Source organism: Musca autumnalis, unplaced genomic scaffold (assembly GCF_047663935.1).
Source record: "Musca autumnalis isolate F117 unplaced genomic scaffold, ASM4766393v1 scaffold_4, whole genome shotgun sequence".
Classification (NCBI taxonomy): domain Eukaryota; kingdom Metazoa; phylum Arthropoda; class Insecta; order Diptera; family Muscidae; genus Musca; species Musca autumnalis.
Window position 1 is genome coordinate 41,897,495 of NW_027411977.1, and position 24,088 is coordinate 41,921,582.

At 37.7% G+C, this 24,088-nt stretch overlaps 1 protein-coding gene across 1 annotated transcript in view; it reads left to right on the top strand.

The window, feature by feature from the left end:
- The window catches only part of RhoGEF3 (Rho guanine nucleotide exchange factor 3), a 1,152,743-nt gene that overhangs the window by 610,801 nt on the left and 517,854 nt on the right, over nucleotides 1-24,088 (top strand). Inside the window, exon 8 of the mRNA XM_073985772.1 lies at nucleotides 20,403-20,871. Within this exon, the coding sequence (XP_073841873.1) occupies nucleotides 20,403-20,871 (469 nt within the window). The remainder of the gene's footprint in view (nucleotides 1-20,402; nucleotides 20,872-24,088) is intronic.

Consider the following 24,088-nt stretch of genomic DNA (forward strand, 5'->3'; position numbering starts at 1 on the left):
GATGCAGTGGATATATCGAAAAATGATACACTAGTATCATATTGCCCATGAAGTATTCTTTGAGTCTTTCTTTGGGTATATGTCTTTAAAATGTAAGGTTAAGCCAGAAATCGGAAGGGAGCATAAAAAAACTTGTTGGCTTCAACCCATTTTTAACTATTTTTCTACATTGATGCCAACACAGCTTCCACGAAAATTAATTTTAATGGTCGACATTATGGGACCCCTCCTAAAACACTTCATTTTAAAGAATTGTAGTCATACTTTATAGAATATGTTAACAGTTCGCGAATTCTGAAGGGGTGAAACCCGGATTCATCGATTGCAAAACATTTTTGTTATTTACCATATACATATACATAACACTGTGTGTAATTTTTTGAGTCATGTTTTATTAAGTATATTCTGACTCCACTTTTTTTTCCCCTATCTCATCAACTTTCGCGGTTATAGGCCTCCAAAGGTTTGAGGCTTTAATGTAAAAAGGGTCATTTAGTCAGGACTATATCTTCCAAACCGTTAGGAAATTTGAATTTTTCTCAGAGGCAAAGTTGTAGCTCTTGTCTTAAAGAACAAAAATTGTGAACACATATAATCCATCAAACTTCAGCTGCAAGGTTAAAAACGCCAATGTCAAATTTCTTTTAAAAATATTCAATATTTACACTTTTTTCTCCGATTCTGCTCCACTGATACCGAATCGCCCAAAAATTAAGGATACAGTCAACTACAAAAATGTACCTTAGATTTCAACAAACAAGTTTCTAAAACAAATTAAGATTCTAGGAACGATTCTTCAAGCTCAAAGTTCGATTATTTTAGATCATTATTTCCTGTTCAGGTCCGTAAATAACAAACCTTTCAAATTTCGTTGAGTTTTTAATAGTTTGAAATTTCCAAACCTGAGCAGGGGGAATGTTAAAAATAATTTAATTGTTCGTGAATTTCAGCCCTAAGAATCATTCCTAGAATCGTCATATGTTCTAAAAAGTTGTTTATTGAAATCTTAGGTACATTTTTGTGGTTGACGGGCGATTCGGTATCTGTAGACCAGAATAGACGAACAACGTGTAAAAATTGAATATTTTCAAAGGTGTTTTGCTATTTTTACCGTAAAGAACCGTTCATAGACATTTCGCATAATTTTTTCAGGTATTCGACCAATGAGAATATGGCGAGTGACTGCGGCAGTGAAAATGTTTCGGATGTTTCTGCTACTCGACTATTAGAGGGATTGGGCAGTTCTCTAAATTGTTTGCCTCGCGTTCAGAGGTTATGGAGTTTGGCGTTATATTGATGAAAATGAATGTCACGTCAGATTTAGACATTTTTGTTTTGGGATCTACTTATGAGTGTATTTTTTACATTTGTATATTTTTGATATATGTATGATGCTACATATAATATGAAAAACAAGTAAAAATGTTAAGTTCGGTCGCACCGAACTTTATTATATCCGCTACCATGAAATATTCTGACCTCAAATGGAATAATTTGTTTCCTTTCCGGTCCACGATACCAGTCGGAAACGTTTTTTGACAACTAAGATAGATAAAAACCTCAGAATAACTGAAATAGGGAGGTACCGTAATATTAGACCTACACCGAAACCTGGACCTAAGACCACAATATTTTGCACAGAAGGTTTTTGATCATTGAGAACTACAAATGACAAATTACCTGAAATCGGGGCTATAGGAAAAACTGGACCCATGTTGACCATTTTTTGGCTAAAGTATTTTTTACTTATTTTAAGCATATAATGAAAAATCAAATTGATCCGACGATTATAAATATTTTTGTCGCACCTTCTTATACAAGTGGGACCACTGTGCACTGGGTACCTCAAATGGGTTTTGCTTAAAAAAATGTAGCTAAAATACTCAAAATACCGGAAATAGGGAGGTACTATTATATGGAAACTATGCCACAACATAAACTTATATTATAAATTTTAGTGGAGAGGTGTTGTGAGCTCTAGAAACCTAAAATGATGAATTACGACTAGTTCGGTTAAAAATTGTAGCTAAAATCTTCAAAATGTCTAAAATCCGGGAATACCGTTACATATACCAATGTTGGAAATTTTTTTGTGATCACTGGGAACCTCAAATGGCGAATTACGGCTAGTTCGGTTAAAAATTGTAGCTAAAATTCTCAAAATATCGAAAATCCGGTGGTACTGTTATATGGGGCAATATCAAACATGGGCCTATTTTTTTCTTTCTTTGTGGAAAAACTTTGTTACCATTGGGACCCTCAAATGGCGAATTACGGCTAGTTCGGTGAAAAATTGTAGCCAAAATCCTCAAAATAAAGAAAATCGGGAGGTACCGTTACATGGAATCTATACCTAAACATGGACCCACGTTGAAAAAATTGTTGGAGAATATATTTTGTGATAACTGGGAACCTCAAATAGTGCATAACGGATAGTTCGGTTAAAAAATGTTAGCTAAAATTCTCAAAATACCGAAAATCCGGTGGTACTGTTATATGGGGCCATATCAAAACATGGACCTATTTTTTTTTTCTTGTGGAGAAACTTTTTAAGCATTGGGAACCTCAAATGGTGAATGACGGCTAGTTCGGTGAAAAATGTTTGCTAAAATCCTCAAAATATCGAAAATAGAGAGGTACCGTAATATAGGGAGCTATATCAAAACATGGACCTATGTTGAAAAATTTGGAACCTCAAATGTGAAATTAAAGGTTGTTCGGTAATAAAAAGGTAGCTAAACTTCCCAAAATACCGAAAATCGGGAGGTACCGTTATATGGGGGCTATACCAAGACATGGACCTATGTTGAAAATTTTTGGTGGAGAAGTTTTGTGGCCACTGGGAACCTAAAATTTCAACATACATGTTATCCGGTCAAAAAAAAAAAACGGTTATATGGGGGCTATACCAAAACGTCGGCCGATATAGTCCGAACTTGGCTTGCCAATGAAAAAAAGACATTTGGATACTAAAAAATATAGAGTCTTAGCTCAATTATTGTGGACGCTAGAGTGATTGCAACAGGCGCACACAGCTAGACCGACTCAAAATGTTATACTAATCAGGAACACATCATTTGCGACCCTAAATTATTACTTCAACGCGTTACACTATATTAATATGTAACGGGATATAAAAAGACGAAAACAAACCCCACTAAAGATGACGACCCCCCTGACGACTCTGCGAATATGCACCTGGAATGTCAGGACTCTCTCTACTTGATAAGTACAAAGCTGATTTAACGCCTTACAGGAAATGCGATGGAATCGGGCAGACGTAAAGATCGCAAACGATTACGCAATGTATTATAGCTGCCACGAAACGAAGCATGAGCTACGTATTTGATTTATTGTAAAATCTCATATCCAGTTTCAATCCGGTTAATACGAGAATTGCCACAATCCACAAAATTGTAAGGGAAAATATATTTGGTCCCACGGTCGGCAAGTTCAGCCTTCATGAGGTAACATCCGACAACGGAATGAGGCTGATCGACTTTGCAGCAGCAAAAAACATGATAGTGAGCAGCACATGTTCCAACACCTAGACATACACAAAGCTACATGGATATCCCCAGATGGGAAAACAAAAAAATCAGATTTATCATGTTGTGATAGACGTAAGACATTCGTCCAGTGTGTTAGATGCCCGATCGATTCGGACCATTTCCTTGTAGCAGCGAACGTACGCACTCGTCTTAATGTTGCTGCAAAAGTGCGATCTAACACAGTACGGAAGCTGGATATCGAGAAGCTGCAAACACCACAGACAGCACAAGCCTACTCCGCTCAACTGACCCGCATGCTGGAAGACAGCACTCCTTGTCCCGATAATGTAGAAGCGCAGTGGCAAAGAATATACCAGAAAAACGTGAGCATGAGAAACTCTAGATGTTCAGGAGTCAGAATGAAGTCCGAAAATTTTACCAGAGTGTAAAACACCAGACTGAATGGAATGGTGCAGGCATATTCTCCTGCAAAGATCATGTAGGGAGTCTGGTAACTAATACAGATAGCGTACTGAGGATCTGAAAGGAGCATTTTATGAAGCTCTTAGTATCGAATATGGGCTTCGATGAAGATACACCAGAACCAATCGTAAATACCAACGATGAATGTCTACCACCTAACCAAAGCGAGGTTATGATAGCTACCAATCGGCTAAAAAACAATAAGGCAGCAGGAGCTGATGGACTTCCCGCCGAACTGTTCAAGACCGGTGGCGAAATGCTGATAAGGAGTATGCATCAGTTAATTTGCAAAAATTGGCAGGAAGAAAGCATACCCGACGATTGGAACCTCAGCCTACTATGTCCCATACACAAGAAAGGAGACAAGACGGTTGTGCAAATTACAGAGGCATAATTCTCCTACCCATCGCATACAATGTGCTGTCGAGCATACAGTGTGAATGTATAAAACCAATTGTCAATGAAATAATCGGGTCATACCAATGAGGTTTTAGACCTGGTAAGTCGACAATTGACCAAATCTTCACACTGCGCCAAAAGCCATGTCTGAGTTTGCTATCAAAACTAATTCGACTATGCAGGATGACTTTGGCTGACACAATATCAGCAGTTAAAATAGGAAAGAACCTCTCATTTCATCACAAAACGATATTTGAGACAAGTGACCTATTTAACATCTTACTCGAAAAGGTCATAAAGATGTAAAGTTGCTTGCATACGCAGATGACATAGACATAATAGGTAGAATAACGCGAGCCGCAACAGTCATCTGTGCAAAAATTGAAAAAGAGTCTGCCAAAGTGGGTCTGGCAGTCAACAGCGATAAGACGAAGTTTATGTCATCAGCACGCAAGTTGTCCAGTAGATTCGAACCAACTGTGGATGTTGATAATTAAAAATTTGAGGTAGTAAATGACTTTATATACCTCGGCACCGCCATAAATAAAATTAACAACATAAGTTTTGAAATAAAGAGAAGAATAATATTGGCCAACAGATGCTACTTCGGTCTAAGTAAACAGTTAAAAAGTAAACCCATCTCTCGTCAAACAAAACTCACTCTCTACCTGACACTGATACTACCCGTACTTACATATTTATGGACCTGAAGCATGGGTACTTGTGAAAGTGGATGAGGCAGAACTTGGTTTGTTTGAGAGAAAAAATCTTCAAAAGATTTATGGACCAATATGCGTTGACGGTGAATACCGACGTCGTATGAAACACGAGTTAAATCAGCCGACCGACATCGATATAGTAAAACGTATCGAACTACAATGATTGCGTTGACTTGGCCATGTCAGCAGGATGGATAAAGATGCCCCCTTCCAGAAAGGCATTTGAATACGAGCCAGTCGACGGCATACGCCCCAAGTGAAGGCCAAAACTCCGATGAAAAGACCAAGTTAAAGAAAATATCACAAAACATGGCATCAAAAATTGGAGAAGTAAAGCGGCGCGTTTGGAAATCTATTCTTAGTTCGCCTTATGGAACAAGGCGTTCTGTTTAGTATAAAAGTCATCTAAGTAAGTAAGGTTATAACTATATCGCTAGTTGAGGTTACAGGTGACCCTATGTATATATCAGGTGAACTATGCACCGCTTGTAGTTCTTTTGGCCCCCAAAAATTTACATTGTCTTCTACGAAAATGCAAAAAAAAAACAATGAATACTCTTTGTATTCGTGGTTTGTCTTTTCACAATCTCAGGCTGAGAGTGTCTGTCTGTCGACATATCCGACGGATTCTTTTCTACGTACTTGTTGTATTCTTAAAATTTCCGGAATGAAATTTAATAGTTTTTTATATATTAACTTATTAATACAACCACTTCATATCAAATGAGCCAAGAATGGTTTCTTGATTGTTCGTTCGTTCGACTGCATAACTGCCGTTTCAATTGTAAACTCAAACAACTCATGTTTGAAAGTTCTCCAGAGGATTGGTCATGCATTTTGTGTTCGCATTGTCAAAGAAATGCATGCATATATTTCTTTTTAAATAACTCTTACGTATTCTTCTTTGAAGATATTGTTTTTTTTTTTCTTTCCTTTTTGGTATTGAAGCCTTTGTTTGAATGCCAATTGATGATTGTTATTGACAGAAGACAAGTCATATAAGGACTATTCAGCAGAGAAGAAAACTGGAAGCAAAAAATCAAAGTAGATATTCGGATTTTTTAAGAAGAAAATCTAGGAATTTATAAATAGCTCTTGTTATGTAGAAGGGTGGATTGCAGAGAGGTACAGTTTGTTAACATTTTTTCCACAGGATGCATGTGACCCCAAACGACTTAGGAGGAAAATTCGTTGCAGATAACCCAACTTAAGTTTTTATGCAGAGAAAATTTGACGACGCCAATTTTAATATTTTCGACAAAAGCTACTGAACTGATTTTCCTCAAATTGTCAGGGAATGTACAGCGATGGCCCCCGGTGAAAATAGGCTATAAATTTAGTTTCGGTGGGGGCGGGGTACTTCCCCTATACCCTATTTTTTATAAATGCTATATTTAAAATATTTACGAATGTATCGGATTGGAAATTAATTTTCGAGACAATTGTGGTTGTGTCTCCGACCTTACCTACTTTTTTAGGACCCAAAATTGACCACGCCCACTTTTTAAAATATGTTAGATCTACAAAACTACCGTAACGATTTTCCTGAAATTTTCAGGGAATGTACGTAGATGGCTCCCGGTGAAAATAGGATGCACACTTTCTTGAATTTCCAAGGGGGCGGGGTACTTCCCTTTGCCATATTTTAAAAACGCTACATATTTATGAAGAAATAAACATATGCCGTCATAATCCAACATAGGTTTTTATGGAAAATTCTACCGTGTCCACGTTTTTCAATTTTCATTTCAATTTATATTTTAAATTTTCCATTTAAAGTTTTTCAGCAAAAACGACTGAACCGATTTTCCTAAAATTGTCAGGGAATGTACAGGGATGGTCTTCGTAAACAGGCTACATATTTTATTGAATTCCAGTGGGGGCGGGGTACCACCCTGTCCGATATTAAAAAAAAAAAAAAACAAGTAAAAAAGTATCAGTCGGTACCCTCAGCCTGTATATATTGAAACAATTTTTCCCCAAAAAAATTTATTTACGGGGTTTTTAAAAATTTTGGGCGTTTGAACCGACAAAAATGTTGATTAGCATTAAAGATCAAACGTTTTGCGGAGGAGATACTAAAAGGAATGGATCGACATTGACCACTACATACGGTGCCTATGGGGTTTTTACACCCTTCGGGCTGTTTGCACAAGAAGGATGGACTTGCCCCTGAAAAAAGTGTTTACCATCGTAATTGAGGCAGCGAATGCAAGTTGCTTCAACAAAAATCAAAGTGATTCGATATCAGGACTTAAAGTGAACTTATCCAAAATTTTGTGTGGAAGGTACCTGATGGAGTGGACAAATATAGTCCATATTTGAACCTGATCTATATCTGGTATATATATTAGGATGTGTAAAGTATGGACCAATTCGGCCACTCCCTTCAAGAGTTACCGTACGAACAATTTTTCCGAATATTTTTGAACGTTTGTGGGGGAGGTACCTGAAGGAGTGGACCGATATGGCTTATCTTCGGACTTAAACCATGTTTGGACAAAATATTACTAAGGCCAAATGTGGGACCGAATCGGCAGATCCGTTCTAGAGTTATCTTGCGCTCCAACCACCAGACGCGGTGCCATAGGGGTTTTTGCAACTTTCATGTATTTTCTCAGAAAGTATGGACTTGCCCCTAATGAAACTTGTACCGTCGAATGGGGGGCAATGAATACAAGTTGCTAAAACAAAAATCAAAGGGATTCGAGAGATGGCCCTAAATTGAACTTTTCCGAAATTTAGTGTGGGAGGTACCCGAAGGAGTCTGGTACACATTTCAGGATGTGCAAAGTATGGACCAAATCCCTTCAAGAGTTATCGTGCGCACAAAATTTCCGAACATTTTCGAACTTTTGTGTGGGAGGTACCGGAAGGATTTAACCGATATAGCCCATCTTCGAACTTTAACTAAGTTTGGGTAAAATATTACGAAATCCAAAAATTGAACCGAATCGGTTCATCCGTTCGAGAGTTATCGTGCGATCCAGCCAGACAGACAGACGGACGGGCATTGCTCAATCGACTCCAAATTGTCTGAAACACATTTCGTCCAAACATACTTGGGGTCTAAAACCATTATCTCGATTAGGCACATTTTGCCCGTATGAAAGTGTTTATACCCTTGTTAGGATAAATGCTGAGGGTATAAACACTACGTTTGTAAATATTACTTATGTATCGGTTTGAAAATGTACGGACCTAATTTGTTGCAATTTTTAGGAAATGTTCAGGAATGTCCCGTGGTCTAAAATGCTATATATTTGTAGACGAACTTCGGGGGCCTATTGTTTTATAAGCGCTATATTTGCTAAACTTTTGAGGGCATTGACTTGCCAATTAATTTTCGAGACAACGGTGGTTGCGCCCCGATCAAGAAAAATAATTTATTTACAAATGTCCTTAAATGGTGACTAAATGGTGAAGTTCAACCGTCCATCAGCCATAAAAACTAAAACATATAAGTCTCATTAAGCGGGAGAATTCGACTTAACCATTTTTTAACTTTTATAATTAGATCGCTTTAGGATAAAGACAGGGGCATGGACGATAATAAATCCTAAACAGCATCAATGGGCGAAAAATCAGACAGTCCGTAAGAGAAAAGAAAAGTTACAGACAAAATCTCTTGGTAAATTTTAAATCTTTCTCGGTTTGACAATGGACCAAAGAATTGAAGTAGAACATACCTATTTTTGAATTGTCAAGCATAAAGTCCATAAAAAGTTGTCATTAAAACTCATTACCACGGGTCATCAACGCGGACCGGGGTCTGCTAGTTATAAATATTTGTTATGTCCTGCTGATAAAAAAGTCTTACACTTGGAGTAAAACAAACCAATTACCTTGACCATTCCAGAATAGACCTTGACCAGAATAGAAAAAGATATACCATTACCAAAACAGTCTGATTCATCAAGGTAAGGCTTCTTACCTTAACGCCTAACCCCTATACCTGGCATTCTAGCCAGTACAGCACAATAACGTCCTTTCCTCTATTGAAATTACAATTATTTGTTTGTAATTGTCAACAAGCTACATACTCGTACAGACGTACATATATTCATAGCAACTAATTTTGTTCACAACAATTTCCCCCATTGATTATATACTCTACCTATTGCATAACTAAAAACTTTGAGTGGCCAATTCTTCCCCCAATTTTTCTATTAAAACAATTCAATATTTTTAATATCAATTGAAGTAGCTCTTGTCTATAGCATTGCTCTACATTCAAATTCTATTTCAATGGCCATTTTATTACTGTGTTTTTTTGTTTTTGTTCTATGTCCTTTGATGCACATGTCCTTGTGTGGAATACACGAGCACAACTGAAGCGTCCAATTGGTTTGGTTTTGAATATTGGCACAGAGAGAAAAATATGTAATGGACAGTTGGTTAAATAACAGGAGGACTATGAACTAGAAACTACTTCAAACATTTTGCTATTATATAAAAAAACTATAAGACTTTGAACGATGGCATTTTAAATAAAATATTCAAGATGCTAATGGTCAGATTAGACGCTTTAATAGATTTTGTTTTTAAACTGCAGAGACAGTAAATACAAGAAAAATAACTATATGAGGTTATGCATACTCTTTAGGAATAAAGTATACATTACACTGGATTTAACTCAAAGGGGAAAAAAATCGATTTATTTTCATGGAAGAAGCCCCTCGAAGCAAATTGTCGCATATTTCTTCGGCAAATCCCGCAATGTGGTGACTATTCCTCCTTGAGCATCGTAAGGACAGTCAATGCTGAGTGGTACACAACTATTTATTTGCCTGAAGTATACGGAGAACTTCGAAAAGCGAACACGAGAAGAAGGATCTAGGTTTCAGAGGATTTATTAACCATCACTTCAATTTATATGAGCAGGGCTAAATTAACTCCAAATTGCCTGAAATGGAGTTTGAGGCAGTTTTTTCCTAAATTCTGAGAGTAAAACTATTAAATTAAAAAATTCTAACTGGATTGGTTTTGGTCCCTTGAAGTTGAAATTCAAAACCAAGGCCATATTTTTGAAAATTTTACCAACTAATTTCTATAAGAAATTGTGAAAATCGGGTAAGATTTTGATTTTGCTCCAATAGCATATTTGGCCAGTTGGGGCCCAATGATATAGCCTTATATTAAATCCAACCGATTTTCAAAATTTTTTCTAGGATTACTTGCTTAGCCACAGAAATGAACTAGTAAAATTTTCTCTTCGATTGGACAATAAATGTGGCCTTTTAGAGCAATTTCGTAAAAATTCTTCCTTTGGCCCAATACAAATGACTACGGAAACTTTGAGGTACCAGTGTCATATTCCGATTGTGTTCAAACTTTTGCAATCTTAAAATCTAACTAACCGACATTTCATTCGTCATCTCAGACGATCTTATAAACGTGTTTTGAACCACCGCCTTCGTATTTTTTTCAATTTTTTTGCACTAGTAGACAGGAGACTTTTTTGAGCGCTTGTCAAATTGAGCTGGATCCAATGAGAACAAACCTTTTTGTGGACAGGTGTTCAGACAATATCGAATGTATGCTGGTGGAAGAAATGACAACGGAGGTGGTATACCACATGATGATTTTGAATTATCAGTTCACGCACGGCATTACAAGTTATTTAAGTTGGTCACCGTAGAATTTTTTAGAGCTTTTGGTTTGAAAGCATGACATTATATATTATATCACTCTAAACAGGACCACAGAACAGCCTTAAACTGTATTTAAGCCAAAATTTTTAACTTTTGTGTAGGAGGTACCCGAAATAGTGGACCGATGTAGTCCATATTCCAACCTGATATATGATTGTACAAATTATTACGAAATACTAATTTTGAACCAATTTGGTTGATTGGTTCGATAGTTATCGTTCTTCTTTTTGGCTAAATAGTTTGAACTTTGACGGGGGAGAGACCGGAAGGAGTGTACTTGTTTTTATTTAGGAAAAAATATTGCGATGATCCTATGGTAATTTTGCGGTCTAGCTAGCCAGAAAGACGGGTGGACAGGTCTAAATAGATTCCAAATGGTCTGAAATGGATTTCGTCCAAACATATATGGGGTCTAAATCCACTGCTTCGTTAGCCTAAGGCTGATGTTCTTAAACGATATCGTTTTCTATAGCCCGAACAAAGGTAATATACATATAGGTCTAATCCAAGAACCTTGGACAGTGAAGAAAAGGTCTCTGGATTGAACCATATAAATTATCAACTTTTCTACTCTAGTACAGTACCCGCCCGAGGACCTGTATTATAGTCCATAAAAATGTATGCTTTCTTTTCTCTCCAGAGTTGTCATCGTCGGACGCCACGGTATTGAAGCAAGGGAATGGTAATATATACCTAGCGTCTATATACCTACCGTTCGACTCCCCGACATTACCGCCTACGTCGGAATTGCAGCAGCTGGTGAGGAAAATCAAGCAAACACCACATTTCGTGGGGTAGTACTAACACTAATAAAAGGGGTCAAGCCCTTCTAGATTATTTGAATACTAACGACCTAATAACTCTTAACGTAGGAAATAATCCTACTTTTGTTAACAGAATTAGGGAGGAAGTACTAGATATAACAATATGTTCAGAAAACCTAATAAACGAGGTACATGACTGGAGGGTCTCAGATGATCACTCCTTCTCTGACCACAGGTATATTAGGTTCAAAATATCAAGGCCACCGCCAAACCCGATAACATTCCGCAACAAATCCAAAACAAACTGGACCAAGTTCGGAATTAAATTAAGGTACAGACTAGGGCAAGGAGAAGATGAGGAATGCCTAAGTAAAGAGGACATTGACAGTAAAGTCAACAAATTAGCCGAAGCCCTGGTAAAGTCTTTCGAGGATAGGAAGTCTGCCTACGAAAAACCCTGGATGACAGGGGAAATTCGTAACAAAGGCAAAGAGGTCCGTAGACTTTACAATAGGGCAAAACGAAAAAAATTAGCTGTATTCTGGGACAACTACAAATCAAAACTAAAAGAATACAACAAACTGACAAGGAACGCCAAACGCAACTCCTGGAAACTTTTCTGCGAACAGGTAGATAGCGTAAACGACGTATCAAAAATTAAAAAGTTTCTATCCAAAACCCATACACAGGCCGAGCTAATGGTTGATGAAATGGGAAGGAAGATGGAAACAAGCGAGGAAACCTTAGGCCTTCTGATGAGAACACACTTCCCTTCGAGCACTGCGGCCCAAACAGTGCTTTCGACGGAAAATGTCCACATATCAGAAGAAGTACCAAAAATATACATCTCTATTAGGGTGGGGCGATTTGTGTGGAAGGAAAAAAACCTTAATGAGCCCTTCGCGTTTCTGATTCCTGGGATTGAACTGAGCAAAAAAGTCCACTGGACCATATACCTACCGTGAAAATCGAGCCTCCCGATTTTGACTTTAAGTTTTTTATTGTCGTTTTTTGGATATTTTGGGATAAAACAGCCAAACCATTGAGATTTTCGATCCAACACAAAGACAAACATTGTAGCCAAGACAGTAATTGAAAACTCTCTAATACATCGCAAAAGCATTGGAACGCTCCTTCAGACAGTTTTGGCCTTAAGAATGTGCAAACTTTTCGGAAAATGTCGATAAATGACATTGTGCTACAAAATTTGTCCCGAAAATTATTCAAGTGTTCTGATGCAAAATTATATCGTGTTGGGATCCATGGACAACGACAATGCCTTTATTTCGTTTGGGTCACTTCGTTTTATTTTTTTATAAAGGTAAAAGTAGTGAAAATCTGGGCTTCTTAAATTTTCAAATTTAAACGGGCATATCTTATTTTTTCCACAACGGATTTCTTTTGATCCTTTTTCCTTTTAAAGGGGTGAATAATGTCTTTTTAATAAGCTATTATTGTTTTAAATCGGTTAACAAATGGCTAAGTTATAGTGGTTTATGTCTGAAAAACCACACAAAAAACCTATAAAGGAATTTCTCATAATTTTCAAAATAAATATTGAACAAAACAAAAAAACATTATATTTTTGAAAATTATGAGAAATTCCTTTATAGGTTTTTTGTGTGGTTTTTCAGACATAAACCACTATAACTTAGCCATTTGTTAACCGATTTAAAACAATAATAGCTTATTAAAAAGACATTATTCACCCCTTTAAAAGGAAGAAGGATCAAAAGAAATCCGTTGTGGAAAAAATAAGATATGCTCGTTTAAATTTAAAAATTTAAGAAGCCCAGATTTTCACTACTTTTACCGTTATAAAAAAATAAAACGAAGTGACCTAAACGAAATAAAGGCATTGTCGTTGTCCATGGATCCCAACACGATATAATTTTGCATCAGAACACTTGAATAATTTTCGGGACAAATTTTGTAGCACAATGTCATTTATCGACATTTTCCCAAAAGTTTGCACATTCTTAAGGCCAAAACTGTCTGAAGGAGCGTTCCAATGCTTTTGCGATGTATTAGAGAGTTTTCAATTACTGTCTTGGCTACAATGTTTGTCTTTGTGTTGGATCGAAAATCTCAATGGTTTGGCTGTTATATGCCAAAATATCCAAAAAACGTCAATAAAAAACTTAAAGTCAAAATCGGGAGGCTCGATTTTCACGGTAGATATATGGTCCAGTAGACTTTTTTGCTCAGTTCAACCCCAGGAATCAGAAACGCGAAGGGCCCATTAAGGTTTTCAAATCGCCCCGGCCTAATCTCTATGGTTAAGCAAGCCATAATGAGCTTCTCACCAAACAAAGCAGCAGGACCTGAGCAGATCTTCCCGGCCTTACTTCAAAGAGAAGTGGACTACATTTCGTCCAAGCCGGTCAGAATTTTCAATGCGTGTTTAAAATTTGCGTATACTCCCATAGCCTGGCAGGAGGCACGGGTGGTTTTTATACCCAAACCAGGTAAGGAAAGTTACGCAGTACCAAAATCTTATCGCCCGATAAGTTTAACATCTTTTTTACTCAAGACAATGGAACGGACAGTCGATACCATGATCACGAGCAAAATCCCCAACGACATGTTGAAATATATACACCACATAGAGAGGACCTTCGAAATGAAGATGTACACACTCGCAGTTTGCATCGACATAGAAGGTGCTTTCAACAACGTCAGCACGGAAACGCTGATCCACTCCTTAGACGAATTTCGTGTAGACAGAACGCTGATGAACTGGATATACGACATGCTAAGGAACAGATGGATAAGCTGCGCGCTACATGACGTAACAATAAGAGACAAAGTAGGGCTGGGAACGCCACAGGGGGGGGGGGGGGATTTTATCGGCGCTTCTGTGGGTCACTACCATAAATAGTCTACTAAGGTCGTTAACCAAGGAAGGATTTGAACCAGTCTGTTATGTAGACGACGTTATTATACTACTAAGGGGAAAGAATCCAAATCTACTTTGCAGGAGAGCCGAAGAGGCTCTAAACATAGCTTACAACTGGGCTAGACCAAGAGGTCTTAATGTTAACCCGGAAAAAAACAGAGTTATGTCTTTTCACTAGGAAAACGAAATTGGGCTCCGTCGAAGAACCAGTTTTCCTGAATAAGACATTAACTATATCTCCAACAGTTAAATATCTGGGGGTAATTCTAGATAGGAAACTTAAATGGAAAGACCATATTCAGGAAAGGGCTGCCAAAGCACACAGATGTCGGTCAACTTGTAGAAGGGCTATAGGCTCAAAATGGGGGTTTAATCCTAGAATGATACACTGGCTATACAGAAGCGTAATACTGGCTATACAGACCGATTCTTACTTACGCATCTGTTGTATGGTGGACAGTAGGGTTAGTCATTTTTTTTAGATTCAAAATCTGTGGAAATAGCACATAGGGCAGGCAAAAACAATCCGAATTGCGTTTTTACTTTTTCGAAATTGTGAAAAAACGTTCCGCACAAAATGCAATTACTTTAGCTCAAACCCAACTTTCTTATTTGAATTTGTTTGTGATTTTTAAAATTTGATAATATTTTTTTTTTTAAATTTCTCAAGCACTAATCCTCTATATCTTTCAATTATATTGATTTCTTTCGGAAATTCGTATAAATGGTATAGCGACAAAACAGCTTTTTTTTATTTCATTCGGTCTTTTTGCTTTAAAATTTTTGACCCAGTTATCACTGTTTTTTTGGACATTTTTGCAACTTTTTTTAAACGACATGGCGATGTGAACACAAACAATGAAAAAATAATTTAAAACTCAAAACGATATAAATTATGTATTATGACATTACTTCTGTATTGTCAAACTTTTATTAGAGCAACTCGTTTAAAATTTTTAAAACTGGGAAATGAAACCGAGTTGCAAATTTTAAAATCGATGTAGCTTAAAAACTAAATGACAGATTTTTTAACAAATTGCATATTTGAAATCGATGAACTAAAACCAACTAAAAAAAATGTTTCCAAGAACAACTATTGCAGAAAAAAATTTCTCAAATTTAAAAATTTAAAAAAAAGTAAACTAAAAAAGTTTGTTTTTAGCTAAAGTAATTGCATTTTGTGCGGAAGGTTTTTTTACAATTTCGAAAAAGTAAAAACGCAATTCTTATTATTTTTGCCTGCCCTACATGCCATTTCTACAGATTTTTGATATTCGAAAAAAAAATAAAAAAATGACTAACCCTAGTGGACAGCTATGGACAAAAAGTACAATGTGGAAACATTGCAAAGAGTCCAAAGAATGTGCTGCCTAGGCATAAGCGGGGCGATGAGGACTACACCAACTAGGGCTTTAGAGACAATTATATTTGTCCACCCGATAGAAATACAGGTTAGGTATGGAGCAGCCATCGCGGCTTTAAGACTGAAAGCGATGAGCGAGTGGATCGAAAGAGACCACCAAACATACCACCAAAGCATATTTCGATTCACAACGGGTGAATCTATAAATCAAATAGTATCGGACCGGATACCAGAATCAAGTGAAGTAGCTCTGTGTGAAGTTCTAATACCGGACAGAGATATGTGGATCGATGGAACCCTTGCACAGATCCCCGCTGGAAGCTGCGGGTTTACGGACGGGGCTGTGTTAGGGGGGAGAACGGGACTGGGTCTTTATATCGAAGACACGGAAACGAGGATCTCCCTTCGTCTGCCGGATCATAACACGATCCTCCAGGCCGAAATCCGAGCGATCGCAGAATGTCTGAACTGGTTTAAAACAAATACAAGGCCACTCACAGTTAACATCCATACGGATAGTAAAGCAGCAATTAGAGCTATAACAAGTAAGGCAACAATATCGAAAACTGTCTTAGAGTGTAAAAATTCAATTAACGACTATTCCCATTATGGCTCGGTAAACATTATATGGGTACCACGACACATAGGGATTACGGGAAACGAAGTAGCAAACTTCTTAGCAAAACAAGCCATGGAACTACCTACAGTAAGTCTAGACAATGCGAAACCTTTAAAGGCGGCGCGTATAGAACTAAAAGCTTTGGCAAAGAATGCTCATGTATCCCTATGGAATAACCAGGAAAAGGGAAAAACTACAAAAATCCTATGGGGAAACCCAGACCAGGACAAAACAAGTGACCTCCTAGTTATGAGTAAAAAGGATATCAGTAGACTGATCGATGTCCTCACAGGGCATCTAGAACTACAAGCGCATCTGCACAGGATAGGCTGTGCAGAGAATAGTGAATGCAGGGCATGTGGCGAGGACATCATTATCACAATTAATGGTACAGACCTGCTGAATGGACCAATAAACATTATAGATACAAATTAAAACAAAAAATATTGACATTTACTCCTTAATAGATGTGTAGGGTTGTGGGGCTTCACCCAGAAGTGCACCTATGTTGACAGTTTTTGTGTGAGGAGGTTTTTTATTCGCTAACATCTTAAAATTTACATTTTCATCTTAATCGGCTGCAATTTTTGTCTTTAACCTTTAAAATACCCAATATGAGGGAACCCGGCATGTGGGGGCTATTCCAAAACGCGAACCTATATTGAAAATATTTTGTACATAAGTTTTCTATCCGCTGAAAACTCAATATACCAATTTGCATCAAAATCGATTGAAAAATGAATGTAAAACGTTAAAACGGCAGCCACCGTTACATGAGCGCTACAGGAAACCGCGGGTCTATGTGTCCCAATTTGAGCCCCACACTGTCCACTAATATAAGAAACATTTGTGCAACATTTTAGGAATACACCTTTTCCTTTAAAAGTTATTAGTAAAGTTCCGCTAAAGTGCTCATATTTTGCACTGTGCATAGCCGTAAAACTCTCACGTATGGCTTAGCCTAACTACGTAATTTAAGTTAAAAGTACTAAAATACGCAATTTTGGCAAGTCCGATTTGGGTTTTCTATATTTTTCAAATATATGTATATTCCCCAAAACTGTTTCAAAAGTTGTTTAAATGGAGCGCATAACATCTTTTGTATGAATTTATAACGAAAAACCATCAATAAGTTATTTATAGTGTCCAATCACAACGACAATCTGGATAAAAATTTTAAAATATGGCCCTAAACCCTATATCAAAAACAAGGCCTGCAAAGAATGCTATATGTTATGGTTACAGATTTCTTTTATTCAGAGACTCATAATAAAATTTAATTTGGAACATTTCTTTCTTTAACAATATTTCCAAAAAGTAAAGGATTTTGCTAGAATTTGATCCAGTATGGAATTATGTAAAATTAACATTCCAGAATTAAAACACATAATTTCATCCTAATATATATACATTTGTAATCTAATTTTCTTAAGGAAAAAGTATACCTAGATATATGGTTTATTCGGAAACTCATAGTGAAATTTTGTGATGAATTTTTCTTCTTTTGACACTTTTCACCTAGAACCAAGTTTCATATAACTTTCATGTATTAACTCGAAAAAAAGAGAGGAAAAAATTCATCAAAAAAATTGGGAAATGTTTTCATATTTTCAGCAAAATACTGCTATTTTTATCTAATTTAAATATACATTTCGTTTTTTTGGTGATCCATAGTGAAATTTGACGAAGAATATTTTTGTCTTTGACGTCATCTGTCTAAAATTATGTTTTGTCGGACAATTTTGAATAAACTCATATGAAGTCCGAATTTAACCCTAAAACCTGTTTTTCATTTTTAGAGATTTCTGGCGTTTGGATAAGATTTACAGATATCGTGTATTCTGAGACCTAAGTAAAATTTTATGGCAGACAATTTTGTAGAATATTAGAATTTGATATGATCATATTTTAAAGCAGTTTTTGAAAGATTTTCGAAAAAAGGACCACAATGACCCCTTTGATAAACCGCTTGAGGGTTAAAATTTTTAACAAAAATATTGCCCAAAGGCATTATATACCTAAAATGGAAGGATTCCATAATATCTTAACTCGAATATTTCGAAAAAAAAAAAACTAGAAATGGGCGGAACTTGCCCCTCCTACTTTGGTTACTTTCCGATGTAAACTTTAAAAACGCCGATACACATGTCTCATATTTTTAACTCTAATTTCATAATCTACTCAGTTTTCCTTGTCAGTTTCTTTTCTTTCTTTTTTTTGTCGCACAGTGTATTTCACACATTTTTGTAACATAAGTATTCGAAACTGAATTTTTAAATCTTGAAAAAGGGTCAACAAAGAATCAAATAACAAAAACAAATATATTTCAAAACTCAAAATGTCCCAAAAAAATCGATTGAATGTGATATAGCCATCTGAGTTGCAAATGTTTTGAGCTGCACTGTATGTGTGTATGTATTCCCTAAATCGTTTGCCAATTACAAATTAGCTTTACAATATTACATTATTTCACTTTACCATTTTTCTTATCAGACACAACACACAGTTGTTCTCTTTGCACTTCTACTAACTTTACAAACTTGACATGATTTAAATCCCCAACAAGTTTTATGAGAAATGTAAACTGAACTCAACAAATTTCCAAAAATTTGTACATTGCGATTTTGGTTGGGATTTATTTACTCACCGATTTGCCATGACCCAGGCAAAGGATTTGTTAGTGTTTCCCTTTCCTCCATTACGTCTAAACTACGTATTATTGCAAAAAGCTGGTAGTCATGACACCACACAAGGTTTCATCTTTTTCTTCTCCTCCTTTTTCTTCTTCTTCTTTTTCTGTGAAAAGTCCACATAGCTATTATTACCTTTTTTTGTTGATTTAGAAAAATCTCATATCTGGATGACAATAAATCTGCACACCATTTGATAACACTAACTCAAGAGTTTGGAGTGAGAGGGTGTGTGTGTGTAGGGGGGAAGGAGGAGCAAATCAATTGCAAGTGCAATAGCGGTTGCAATAAAGGAAGGAAATTACAGAAAAAAGTACACAAAAAATTATGAAAATCCTTTTTTCCAATTAAAGTTAAGTGATATTCGTTATTTCAGCCGAGCAGAGGAAGAGGGTAAAGTTTAAAGCTCGAAACCACACACCAAGCTAGAATGTAAGGTCATTTAAAAATAAAATCATTGAAAACGAAGAAGGAATGGCAGAACAAATAAAAACGCTTGAGTTTGTAACAATCTGTCAACAAAAACAAGTACGATAAAAGTCCGCAGTAACATTAGTTGCAAGCTAACCATCTGCAAGCAAATCAGAACTAAGTTGTAATGATATTTTATCACAAAAAGAATAGTAAATATTTAACGAACAATAATGGATGCGCTTGGAAAACTATCTGCTTGCTAGCAATTATATTTAATCGTGACATTGTAAACTTAAGCCACTTAACGGCGACATTTCCTGAGTATTTCAGCCATGTAAAACTTCTCTACAAAATGGTGTCTTAGACACGCCGTTCGGACTCGGCGATAAACTGTAGGTCCCATACAATTCGACACCTCCAAATAATAGTATGCTAAGTCTGAAAAGTGAGTTTTGCAGGAGAAACTCTCAAAGTTTACAGTTTTCTTTGACCTTCTTTACAATGCTAAGTAAACATTTGTTTATAACATCTGTTCGGATTGACCGATCATTATCAAAATTTGACAGAATTTAAGTTAAAGGACGCAAAATGTAAAAATGTAAAGAACTTGAAAACATGCTAAGTCGACTTAGCATACTATTGTTTGGAGACGTCGAATTGAGCTAATATGAATCGGGGTGTACTCATTGATATGAGAGAAGTCTCCCTTGTTCCATCTGGGATGTTTGTGAGACAATTATATAACACGGACGGGTTAACCATTGTTATGGAGATTCTTATGTCAACCCGATTACCGGATCGAACATGTGCATCTTACACAGGATTTTTTCTACTATTTTGAGGAATTTATCCCCAGTTCAAAAATGAACGCAAATGCATTATTTGTTTCCACTTTCATCCTTTTCAGATCTCTCCAACGATGAACTGGACAATGAAGATGACGATGCCGGCTCATCGGAATTTCTCAACACCAACAGTTATCATCCGTCAACATCGCCTTTTAAATCTCAACGCCAGAGATCGTTAACACCAGATCGCAACGAATCCCATAGTTCGTCGAGTAGTTTACGTAAACAACGTTCGCTAACGCCCGAATCACGTTCGTTGACACCAGAAGATCGCCGCCGTAAAGGTTCACAAATCTCCCTAATGGGTTCACGACAAAATTCAAGTTCACGCAGCAACACTTTAGAGCGTAAACATGAAAAAGTCAATATTTCACGTAGTTCATCAAGTTCCAGTTATAGTGGCCGTGAACATGATAATCATGGAATTGGCGGTGGTGGTAATGGTTTAACCGTGGGCAGTAGTCAATATCGTAGATCGGTTAGTCGTAATGCCAAACAAGCGGAGGAACATCGCATTCGAAGATCAAGGTAAGTAATAAAACCAATTGAAAGTTTCTAAAGTGACGTTATTATCACGTACATATGACAACAACTACTATCAAGGAGCTCTTACAACAGAGACGGGCTTTTTTGCAAAGAAGTATTGTGAGGGCGCCCACTCAGTTGTTTTTGCATTTGCTTCTCTCTCTCTCTCACTTACTGTGTACGTGAATAAAGCCAAACGATAAAAATCATGTGGTTGTTGTTTTCTTCACCCATACATACACACATACTAAAACATTGATGGAAATTCTTGAGCGACGCTGACTTACAGTCATGAGCAAAAAGCGCTTGGACAACACTCCACCATACTTTGTATCTGCCTGACACTAGTGGTATAACAGGCCACACAATGGTAAATTTAACTCCAGTTATTTTTTGCAACCATCGTAGTGAGTGCTTAGGGCAAATAATTCGCATTCACTTCATGCAACAAGTCACTCATATATTTTAAAGTTCGTTGCTGATGGGGAGCTGACTACTTAAAGAAGTCTGCTACACGGTTTAGAACTAAGGGTTGTACTAAATCCACCAACTTACACCTTGGTGTTACCTAGAGTTGGGCAATCTAGTTCCCGGAGTGGATCGATCTTTTTAGTTTCTTTTCCCAAAAGGAACTAGTTACCTAATATAGTGTTCCGAGACAGATATAGTTCAACAAATCTTTCTCTTTCATCGTTATATTCGTTCAAATAGTTCCGAGGCCGAAATAGTTCATCGTAAATTTCTATTTTATCGTTATTTTTGTTGCGGCGCCAGCGTGGTATGCAAATGTTAGCGCTACACCGGAAAATATTCAAACCTGCCAGAATGCCGCCCTAAGGACTGCAAGTGGAGTGGAGTGGTTTTAGACCAATTTTGACCCGGACAACCCAACCGCTTCAATTCGTATTGGGTTTGAATTAATAGGTCGATATTTAACACATGTTATGTGCATCTTGACAGAACAATACTCTGTAAGTTTTATCCAAGCCCTCTCATCTGTCTCCTGATTCTTTATGGACGCATCCAGTCCAGGTGACGGAATTATCTGAAACCAGAATCACGTAACTCAAAAAGATATAAAAACGATTATATTTGAGTTGCTACAACAACGAATTTTTTGGAGATTTTAGAGGTCGCTTTAAACAGGACCGCGAAATTTCAAAAAATCCCAAGAAAAATTTGAACTTTTGTGAATGAGGTACAAGATGTTGTCCGATATAGACCTGCTTAGAACATGACGTAGGTTTGGGAGAAATTTTAAGATGGGCAAAATTTCTGCCAAATTGGATGCTCAACCCAGCAAAAATTTGGATCCGTTAGTCATTATGTAACCCATTACAAAGTGCTGTATACAAAAATAAAAATAGAAAATATAATTTTTCAACTTCCATTGGCCATAAAATAACTAGTTATTCCAGTTGTTGTTGTTGTTGTTGTTGTAGCAAAGCATATATGTTCGTTCGTGTATTATTTCAGTTATCACGTTCCTCTGTATCTAGACTCAAGAATTCTGCAACCTGGACTGGTTGCGTCCATAAGGAATGAGGAGACAGGTGAGTGGGGTTAGCTGGGCAGTTGAATAAATGCAGAGTATCGTGTGGTCCCAATCCGCATGCTTGGCATATGTTGGGTATCGTGGCGTCAATTCTGGCCCAATACGAATTGAGGATCCGGATCTTAACTGAGCTAAAACCACTCGTGTTTGCCTTGGCAGCTGGCGTTCTTGTGCTGCGATGGATGGGGGATGGTTTCCAAGTACGGCATTCACACTGTATCTTCGTACTGTTTGCGCAACCATGTTGGTGTGAATGCGATTCAAGCCTGCCTGATAGGCTCGTTGATCTAGCGGTTCTCTATTATACCATTGGACCTCTCTCTCTCTCTCTAGATCATGAAGGTCTCTCCTGACGTGTCTGGGTGGGGGGAGCCTGTCCATTAAATCGTGACAGGGATGCTCACTGCGGTAACACCCAAACAGGTACTGCATCGACAACATCTTATTGTGCTGACGCACCGGTAAAACCTTCGCCTCCTCAGGGCGGCATTCTGGCAGGTTTGAATATTCTTCCACTGCGATGCGCTAACCTTTGCGGACCACGCTGGCGCCGCATAGCTTACCACAGACAGGCCTATTGCATTGTAGGTGGTCAACAAGGTTTCTTTATCAGCACCCCAAGTGCTGCCGGCCAGCGACTTGAGAACCTTGTTCCTACATCTGATCTTATTGCAAATAGCTGTGGCATGCGCGGACGATTTGAACATGCTATCGAGCGTTACATCCAGTATTTTAGGGTAGTTAGTGGTCGGAATCAGTGCACCATCGACCAATATGTTCAGTGGGAGCCTCACCTCAGCCGTCCATGTGGTGAACAGCGTGACTGTGGATTTAGCGGCGGATATTTTCATATTCCTCAGATGGAAGAACTTCACTAGGTCAGCTATGTAAACATTTAAGCACATATATCACATTTGTCATCGACGATAGACCCGACGCCAAGATCGTACTATCATCCGCATACATCACGATCTCTATGCCGTCTGGATGGTATGGAAATTCAGAAAGGTAGAGGTTAAACAGTTCCCCTCCTTGGGGAACTCCCTGTTCCACTCTACGGGTTTTGGACTTCTTGTTTCTGATTTCTACCAACGACTGGCGTCCACACATATAGTTGATTACCCAACGTTTCAAACATGGCTGGAGATTAGTTTTCTCTATATCCTCGAACAGCTTGGCATGGTTGACGGTATCGAAGGCCTTCGATAGGTCAAGAGCCACCATGGCTGTTCGGTCGCACGGCATTTTCTGGTTCAGTCCTCTACTGATATGTGTGGATATGGCGTCTAATGCTGTTGTAGTACTATGCATTTTCCGAAATCCATGTTGATGTTGGGCAACTGGAAAACACCTTCTCATCGTAGGGAGGAGTAGCGCCTCTAGGATCTTTGCTACTGGCGACAGGAGTGAAATCGGCCTGTACGATTCACCTCTGCTGGCATCCTTGCCAGGCTTCAGTAGCGGGACCACACTGCCAACTTTCCAGGCATCCGGTGCAACATGGGTGGCTAACGATAGGTTGAGAACACTTGTTAAATACTCAACTCCGGGTTCATCCATTCGGTGCGGGCCCAACGCTTTGGATGATTTAGCGTTTCGGATGGCATCTGCAACATCGTTCATCGTAAATTGTGGTGGTACCTCCTCGGCTGGAAGAGTTCTTCT